The 8669-nt window shown below is 57.9% G+C and overlaps 2 protein-coding genes across 2 annotated transcripts; one reads left to right on the top strand and one right to left on the bottom strand.

The window, feature by feature from the left end:
- Window positions 1-2671: 2671 nt before the first annotated feature.
- On the bottom strand, window positions 2672-4673 carry PTH2 (parathyroid hormone 2). The gene is made up of 3 exons (XM_072811118.1): window positions 4359-4673; window positions 3379-3506; window positions 2672-2870 (listed from the first exon to the last, which is right to left on the bottom strand). The coding sequence occupies exons 2-3, from the start codon at window positions 3501-3503 to the stop codon at window positions 2696-2698; spliced, it is 300 nt and encodes a 99-aa protein (XP_072667219.1). The 5' UTR covers window positions 3504-3506; window positions 4359-4673; the 3' UTR covers window positions 2672-2695.
- Window positions 4674-4748: 75 nt separating this feature from the next.
- On the top strand, window positions 4749-8602 carry GFY (golgi associated olfactory signaling regulator). The gene is made up of 5 exons (XM_072811036.1): window positions 4749-4887; window positions 5021-5199; window positions 6103-7303; window positions 7575-7748; window positions 8220-8602. The coding sequence occupies exons 3-5, from the start codon at window positions 6124-6126 to the stop codon at window positions 8417-8419; spliced, it is 1554 nt and encodes a 517-aa protein (XP_072667137.1). The 5' UTR covers window positions 4749-4887; window positions 5021-5199; window positions 6103-6123; the 3' UTR covers window positions 8420-8602.
- Window positions 8603-8669: the final 67 nt, after the last annotated feature.

Genomic DNA, 8669 nt, shown 5'->3' with positions numbered 1-8669 from the left:
TTCAGGTCAGGTCGTGATCCTAGTGTCCTGAGATCAAGCCCTGCATCAGGCTCCCCGCAGGGAGCCTGCTTCTCCCTCTGCCTATGTCTCTGCCTCTCTCTGTCTCTTGTGAATAAATAAAATCTTAAAAAGAAAATCAGCTCGGGATCCTGGGCTCCCTGTATGGAGCCTGCTTCTCCCTCTGCCTGTGTCTGTCTGTCTCTCTCTGTCTTTCATGAATAAATAATCTTTAAAAAAAAAAAAAAAGGAAATCAACTCTAGATGGGGAATAGAGCTTCTGATCCTCCATGCAGGATGAATGTGAAGTGACGCAGGAGGTGGGGAGAAGGCTGGGGTCATGGTCCACATGGGAGAGGATGAGGCCTGAGCTGAGCTGAGCATGTGGATGGAAAGAAGGGGAAGGGCAGAAAGAGGCAGAGCAAGAAGGATGGAGCCAGAGACTGACTGCCGTGAAGGAGGATGAAGAAGGATGGGGCAAGGAGAGCACGTGGGTCTGACCCAGTGACTCGTAGACAGAGCATTTCCAAAACGGAAACCCATGAGAAGAAGTGGGTTTGGGGAAACACTGAGCTCATGTGGGATGAGGTAAGTGTCAGGGTTCCAAAGAGTGGTTGGAGCCCTGAGCCTTTAGCCCGAATTCTAGAGATGGGGTCCTGAATGTTATTACCTGTGGATGGTCATTGACGTTTTGGGAATTGCTGACATTTCCTAGGAAGAGGAGAGGAGAGTGGGGACGGAAGGGCTTCCAGACACCATTTTATGAAAAGCTTCAAACGCTAGGGGAGACATCTAGGGAGGAAGTATGGAAGGAGATCAGGCCAAGACACAACTACCAGGCCCTCCAGCCAAAAGCCAACAAGGCTCTTCACCAGGATGTTGTGAGGTTCAAGGAGCCCATAGGAGTGCAATATTTAGAGGAGTGCCTGGCATATAATAACTGTTCATAATTCTTTAATCTCATTTCTCCACGAGTGTAATGGCAAGATCTAGACTAGAAGTCACAGATCTGGTTCCAGTTACACTTTTGTCCTTTACTGGAGCTGACAACTTGGGGAAATTACTCTGGACTTTCAGAGTCTTACTTGCGAAATTTGGCCAACTCCAGATGGAGTTGAGGAATATAATTCCTTCAGAGAAGGAGGTCCACCCCTACAGCCTAAGGCCAACTAGGACGCCGTCCGCCTCCCAGAAATACGACTGATGGGAGAGCCTGCAGGTAGCCCAGCGACGGCCCCGCCCCTTCCCCCTCGAACCACGCCCCCAGCCCCGCCCTCCTCGCTAGACCAATCAGCGCTCGATCCGCACAGGCCGCGCCCCGCAGAGCCCTCTGCTTGCCCCTCCAGGTACGTTGCCATGGTCACCATTGAGCGTTGGGACCCAAGGGCTGGCGGAGCCGCCAGTGAGAGAGAGACGGAGATAGAAACAGAGACAGATTCCGTCGGCTGCTGCTTCGCTTCACCTGCGCCCCAGCCCTGTGCCCCCGGGAGCTTGACGCCTCATCTTTTTGTCGTCTCCTCCCGCCCCAACGTGGCGCGCCGATGGTCTCCCGGGAAGGGCGCATTCAAAAAACCCTGAACAAACTTCTGGAAGTTGCTGCTGCTGCTGCTGCTGAGAGACAGAAACCCTTTTCTAACAAAAGCCTTTTGCTTCGTGAGCGCTGTGATGAAGTTTTCTCTTGGTGCATCTGGGTTAATCCACAGATGCGGGGGTAAAAAAAGGCTCAGAGGTTAAGCAGCCCTTCCCAATACCACACAGCTAGGTTCGGGGTAACACGGTTTGAATGGCAGTTATATCTCACCCTAGAGTCACCCGCGCACACACACACACACACACACACACACTCATCTTTCGACGCAGAGAGAAGTTGGGAAGTGAGAACAGTGCAAACGGCGAAATTCGGAGAAAATGAGAGCTGGAAGAGGGAGAGGGAAACAACAAAAGAAAAGACATGAGGGAATCAGAGAAAAAAAGAAAGTGATTAAGAATGGAAGGAAGGTTGGGGATCCCTGGGTGGCTCAGCGGTTTAGCGCCTGCCTTCAGCCCAGAGTGTGATCCTGGAGTCCCGGGATCGAGTCCCACGTCAGGCTTCCTGCATGGAGCCTGCTTCTCCCTCTGCCTCTCCCTCTCTCTGTCTCTTATTAATAAATAAAATCTTAAAAAAAAAAAAGAATGGAAGAAAGAGTTTCAGAGGCAGAAAGAAAAGTAGAGAGAGGAAGCAGAGGGTTAGGAAGCCAGGAGGGTGGAAAGAGAAGTTTCAGAGACTCAGAGAGAAGGCAAACAGACACCCAGAGAGGGACAGAGACACAGAGAAGGGACAGAGACTCGGGGAAACTGAGACTTGGTTGCAGAGAAACCCAGAGAGGAGGACAGAGACCCGCAGGTGGGGTTGGAGCAGAGGTGCGGGTGGGGAGGGACAGAGGCACGGAGTGAGCGGAGGGGACAGTGCTGGGGCATGGAGGGGGCGCAGAGCAGAAACGCAGAATACGAGTGTAGGGAGGGAAAGATAATTGGGAAAAAATGGGATGAGGAGAGAATATCTCGAGAGAGGGAACTGAGGGAACGAGAGACGCCGTAGTGGCGACGCAAGCCCCGCCCCTGGATCCCGCACACACACATCCCGCCCCGGGGCGCAGGAAGGAGGCGGAGACCCGAGCGCTAGGGTAGGATCTTTATTGAGGGGAGGCGAGCGCGGCGCTCAGCGCGCGTCCAGCACCAGCAGCTTGTGCATGTACGAGTTCAGCCAGTGGCGGCGCTCGAGGGCGGCCAGCAGCCGCGCGCGCTCCCGGAAGGCCGCGTCGTCCGCCAGCGCCAGGCTCCGCCGCGACAGCGGGGTGGCCGGTCCCGCCCAGGCCCGGCCGGGGGCGCGGAGGCTGCGAGGAGACGGAGAGATGCGGTCACCGCGGGTCCCGCCCGCCCGCCGCCACCTGTACCCCACCCCCACGGTCTAACTCGCAGCCCTGTCCCTGCGCCGGCTGCAGAGCGGCTCGGTGACTGTCCCCACCATCACCACCCCACCCCGTCTCCCTCTGCACGAGTCTCTGTTCACCCGGCTCGAAGCTCCCCGAGGCAGGCGTCCCCCGCAACGCTAAGCGCGCGGCCCGACACCCACGAAGGACCCAATAAACTTTGCTCAAGGAACGAGTCCACGGCTGCTTAGGCTCCTTTCAAATCTCTCAACGCCCTTCTCGGGATCTTTTTGCACCTTTTTCCCGTGCGGATCCCCTGCCCACACTCCACCGCTCTCTACCCCTGGTTCTCTCTCTCTCTCTCTCTCTCTCTCTCTCTCTCTCTCTCTCTCTCGTCTCTGGGCCCCGTCTCTCTTTGGGTCTCTCTCCGGATCCCCGCCCCTCCCTGGGTGTCCCGGGGCGCGGCACGTACCTGAGGACCCCAGCGGGGGGCAGGGCGACTCCTGAGGCTGAGCGGTGGCCCCAGGGCACCAGCAGTAGCAGCAGCAGCAGCAGCAGCCGCATCCGGGGGCTCCTGGGCACCTGGCGGGTCTCCATCACCTGTGGAAAGACAGAGAAGAGCTCAGTGAGGCCCACGACCTGGCCCCGGACCCCAGACCCCACCCCCACCCACCTCCTGCGCCCGCTTGCAGGGCCGGCTATCGCGCAGTGGGCTCGGCCCGCCAGGCTGCAGCCCCCTTATATCGTCTCCACAGCCCCCGCAGCGGGCAGTGACGCAGACCAGGGGGCTGGGGGCGCCGGGTCAGCCCCCCCCAACCAGGCTCATTAGGAGCCGCCAGCGGTAATGAGGAGCCAGGAGTGGGGGCCCTGCCTCTGCCTTGGCAGCCACCAACTAATTGGGACCAGGAGCAGGGACCCGAGGGGAAGCAGAGGGGGAGAGACAGACAGACAAAGTGGACAGGAGGTGTGTCAGAGGGATAAAAATAGAGACCGGCAGAGGGACCGGCAGAGCAGAAGCCAGAGACACAGAGAAAGAGAGAAAGCAACAGAAGAGGGACTGTCGGGGAGAAGCAGAGACACACAGATGAAGTAACCACGAGAGGGAAGGACAAAGAGTGACAGAGGAAAGGGCCCAGCGGAAGAATGGGAGCAAGAGAGGAAGAAGGAAAGAAGAGGAAGGAAAGAGAGGAGTGGGGAAGAAGAGAAAGAACCAGCTAGAGATGGAGGGAGGAGGCTCTGAGAAAGACCTGAGATAGGACAGACAGCCAGCACAGCGATGCCCAGAGATTAATCCAGGCAGCAGGGAACCAGAAAGATAAGAGTGAGAGATGGAAGGGGGGGAATGCAGGAGAAGGCAAAGGATATGGGGCACAGGGGTAGGGGGGTGAAGGCAAATAAAGTGGCGGACAAGACTGCAAAGAGGGGAGAGACAGACCCGGGCCCCCAAGCTACCTTGTGGAGGGTCTAAGGCTTCCAGGGGAGGAGTTTGGTGGTGTTGTGAAGGCCCATCCACCTGACACTGGCTCTGAGGAGGGTGTTCTCCACACTGCGAGGGAGGTAGGCCAAGGTTAGGAAGTACCAAGGGCCAGTAGCAATCTGAGTGTGACTGGCAAGACATGGCCCTGGACTCCTAGTTCCCCAGAGAGGAGGGGCCTGGGAACCTGGGTTCCTGGATCCGAGGAAGAGACCTGGAGGCCCAGATTCCTGGATCTGGAAGTAAGAGGGCATCAGGGATCTAGACCCTTGGGTTTGCATGGAGGAGATGGCAGATAGCTTTGGACTCCTGGTTTCTTTTCTTTTCTCTTCTTTTCTTTTTTAAAGATTTTATTTATTTGACAGAGAGTTCAAGCAAGAGGAGCAGCAGAGGGAGAGGGAGAAGCAGGCTCCCGCTGAGCAGGGAACCAGACTCAGGGCTCAATCCTAGGACCCCAGGATCATGACACGAGCCTAAGACAGCCGATTAACCGACTGAGCCACCCAGGTACCCCCGGACCCCTGGTTTCAAAGAAAAGAGAGCTTGGTTGGGCCACATCCCTCCACCAAATAGATATGATCCAATCCCTAACTCCCTCCCCCATTCCAGAGATGATGTTCTTTATCTCTGTCCCTTTAAGAGCACAAGCCTGTAGCCAGGCTCCCAGGATCCCCAGGGAGAGGGTCAGGTGCGTCACCTGGTCACCTGCACCCCTGGGACCCTACCTCCTGCCGCCCCGCCCGGAGCCATTCTGCAGCGTTCATCGATCTCTGCGTCCAGCTCTGTTCACCTGCTGTTATCTTGGACCTCACTGAGCAGGTAAGAGACCCCAGGCCCCAAGTGACCTTGTCCTATCCAGATATCTGCCACCCCCACCTCCACCTCAGCACAGATGGAGGTGTCTCTGCCCCAGACCAGTCATAAGAGCCTAGGATCTCAGCTCCATCCTCAATAAACAGAGGGACCAGAGTCCTGCCCCACAGTTGCTCTCCAGGCAGAGGAATCCAGAACCCCACTCTGCTATCTGCTGAGGACCCAAGAGTCAGAATGCCCAGTTCTCTAGAGTTCAAGCCTCCGGTCTCCTTCCTCTCCTGTAATCCAGCCCCCCTAAGCTTGCTCCCTCGAGAAATTCGAGGCATCTGAGCCATCAGGCCTCTCCTCTCAAAGGAACCGGGAATTTAGACCCACAGTACCCTCCACCCTCTGGAAACTGGGGTGAACCCCCAGCAGCCTTCTCGCCCTGGTCCCAGGAGTCTCCCTTCTCCCTCAGATTAAGGCATTTCAGGGCCCCAGCCCCCAGTCATTCCTTCTGAACCTCCTCTGGTGTAAACAACTGTACAGGGAAGGGGTCCACGGAGCCCTCAGAGAGGAAGGGCTCCTGTGTCCTCTTGGAGGTCTACACCCTCTGCAATAGAAGTGGGGGAGGTCTGAGAGCTTGGAGAGGTCGGTCTTTCTCAATTTTTCTGGGACCCCCCCTCGGGGAAACAGATAAAGAAATTAACTACGGCTCCCAAGAAGCCCCGCGCCTCAGTCCCCCTTAGCTAAGGCCTTCAGGGTATTGCAGCTGGGTTCCCCTCCTTTCCCGGGCGCCATTCTGGGCAGGATTGTGGCCCACCTGGGGACCAGTGGGCGTGGCCTCCGGGCGTGGGCGTGGCCTCGGGGCTCGGGGAGGATTCCCGGGAGGCTTCCAACCTTAACCCCTTCCTTCCCGCTCCCCCGCAGCTATAAACGTCTCCCAGAGCTATGAAATCCCTCGGCGCGATCTTCCTCCTCCTCGTCTTCCTCCTCGCCTGGCTGGGTTCCAAGGCTGACCCTTCGGCCTCGCCGCTTACAGTCCCCGACTTCCCAGAGATGGGCCACCCTTCTCAGACCTCCGCTCCTGCTTCTGAGAATTCCACTCAAGACCGGCCTAACCCTGATTCTCTTGCGACTGCTTATCCTGAGCCCTCCAAATCACCTCATGCCGTTTCCCCTGAGCCTTCCCGCCTGGACTTCACTGAGACTACCAACCATGACCTCGGAGAAATCCCACACCCAGAGTCTTCTGAGAGCCCTAAATCTAACTCACTCAGCACCTCAATAGCAGACTCTCTGGAGACCCCCAAAATTAGCCCCTCCAAAATGACCCTTCTAGAACCTTCTGAGATCCCCAAACTTGACCCGACTGATATTCCACACTCAGAATCCCCTGAGACCCTCAAAACTAATCCCTCCAAAACCTCACGCCCAGAATTTCCTGAGACCCCAAGCCCTGACCCTACCCAAACTTCACACCAAGAATCCTCAGAGATTCCCAAACTTAATTCCACCAAAATCCCACATGCAGAAGTCCCTGAGACCCCACATCTTGACCCCACCAAGATTCTTCACCCTAAATCTCCAGAAACCCATAATCCTAACATCACTGAAATCCCAATCTCTGAATTTCTCCAGACTCTCCACCTGGAGTCTACTGAAATCCCCCACCCAGAATCCCATGTAACCCATAACCCCAGCCCCACTAAAATTCCCCAAACAGAATCCCCCACAACCCACTACCAAGATGCAACAGACAATCCCATGACCTCTGACCCTGAGATCTCTGCCAGTCCTCAACCAGAAATGACTACATCTTTCAAGGACAAAACATCTGCCCTAGATGAGCTGTCCTTGAGTCCCAAATCAGAAACCTCTGCAGTCACCCAGCCTGACTCCCTTAAATTGCCCACCTCAGATTCTCCTGAGGCAGTTGAGCCAAAGGCCTCCCCAAATTCTAGCTCTAAAGGGCCTGACGCCTTTTTTCCCTCAGCCCGGATTGCGGGCCCCCCTGCTCCACTGGGGTCCCCCAGTTGGCCGGCCCCTGCCACTCCACGGGCCCCCCAGCGGCGCAGCCGAGGTGACAGAGTCAGCACTATCATCGTGGTGGAACGAGTGGAGGAGACTGGTGAGGGGCCAGGACCCGGACTCCTGGGTCTGAGGGAGGAGGAGGCTGGGGGTCCTGGACTCCTGGGTCTGAGAGTGGAGGGGGCTGGGGTCGGGGCTCCTGGGTCTCCGGGAGGGCGGACTGCAGACCCGCTCCTTAGTCCGAGGCAGGAGGGTGCTGACGGCTGTCATGTGGGGTCTGAGAGTGGAAGGAGTGGGGGCCGAGTTCTTGGGTCTCGGGAAGACGGGGCTGGGAGTTTAGATTGCTCAATTCCTGGGCCCTCCTCCTTCAGGCGTGACCCTGGTGGGGCGCCCCCGGGGCGCGGCGGGCGGGGCCCTGTGCCTATTCCTCGCTGGGACCGGACTGCTGATCGGCATCTTCCTGCTGCTGTGGTGTCTCTACCGCCGGGCGGCTCGACACCGGCCCTTCGCACACCACCGCCTTCCAAACGACGGAGATGAACCGGGTGAGCGACCCTCACAACGTCCCTCCCCTTGAATGACTGCGTGTTTCCTTAACGCTGTTTCGCCTGCACCTTAGGGCGCCCTGCCAAAAAGTACAGGTCCTCCATCCAAGGTCAATAGAAGCCGGGATCCCTCCATGATCCTTCCCCCAGTTCTCCGAAATCCCTCGAAGCGGTCCAGCGCCGCCTCCAGCCCTGCTGGGAATTGCAACAGCTGGAGAGCGGAGGGTCCCCCAAAGCCCCGCCCCTTCCCCTCCTCGTGGAGTCCTACGCCACGCCCCTCCGTGGCAGGCCACGCCCCCGTGGCCCGGAAGCCACGCCCCCTCCGGTTCTGGGTGCCTCGCCCTTTGATTTGAAAACCCCTTTCCAATGAGCGGTCGGAACCTCCTTCCCGCCTCCTCATTGGCCATAGACGCAGCACAGGGAACAGGCCCGGGTCAGCCTGGGGATGACCTCGCCCCTTTGCTCCCACAGTTATGCACTTGGAAGCCCCGAAGGACCCCTACGACCTCTATTTTTATGCCCCGGATGCCTGGGTCCCTTCACACATCGCCACCAAACAGCCGCCACCCACTCCCCCGCTGCCACCCAAGCTGCCCCCGCCGCCCCGCGGAAACCGCCCGCAGAGCCTGGAGCCGCTCTCCCCCGCCACGCTACCCAACAACTTCGTGTAAGCCCCACTCGCGTCCTGCCAGACCTGCGCCATCCCCAGACGGAGGAAGGACCCAGAGGTCCTGTCCTCCTGGCATGCTATGCTACATAGTTAGTCCTCTTGGATAGGAGGTCCAACACACCAAGACGCTTTCGCTGTGACCGGAGAACACCGTTTGAGGCCGAATAAATCAAGTGTTCCCACGGCTGGGCCCCTACTCTGGCTTGCGTCCTGGGAGAGGAGGGGGCGGGGGTCTTAGGACTTTGGGGCCC

Source organism: Canis lupus, chromosome 1, assembly GCF_048164855.1.
Source record: "Canis lupus baileyi chromosome 1, mCanLup2.hap1, whole genome shotgun sequence".
In the NCBI taxonomy this organism is placed as follows: Eukaryota; Metazoa; Chordata; class Mammalia; order Carnivora; family Canidae; genus Canis; species Canis lupus.
The sequence above is the reverse complement of the archived record's forward strand: the minus strand, read 5'-3'. Positions and strand labels throughout refer to the sequence as shown.

What these genes read in the sequence shown, in the direction of transcription:
- PTH2 (XM_072811118.1), bottom strand. Translation starts at nt 3,503, where the DNA reads ATGGAGACCCGCCAGGTGCCCAGGAGCCCCCGGATGCGGCTGCTGCTG. An exon ending in CCCCCCGCTGGGGTCCTCAG is followed by an intron (nt 2,871 to 3,378) that starts GTACGTGCCGCG and finishes GTCTCCTCGCAG; the next exon opens with CCTCCGCGCCCCCGGCCGGG.
- GFY (XM_072811036.1), top strand. Translation starts at nt 6,124, where the DNA reads ATGAAATCCCTCGGCGCGATCTTCCTCCTCCTCGTCTTCCTCCTCGCC. An exon ending in GGAACGAGTGGAGGAGACTG is followed by an intron (nt 7,304 to 7,574) that starts GTGAGGGGCCAG and finishes CTCCTCCTTCAG; the next exon opens with GCGTGACCCTGGTGGGGCGC. An exon ending in AAACGACGGAGATGAACCGG is followed by an intron (nt 7,749 to 8,219) that starts GTGAGCGACCCT and finishes TTGCTCCCACAG; the next exon opens with TTATGCACTTGGAAGCCCCG.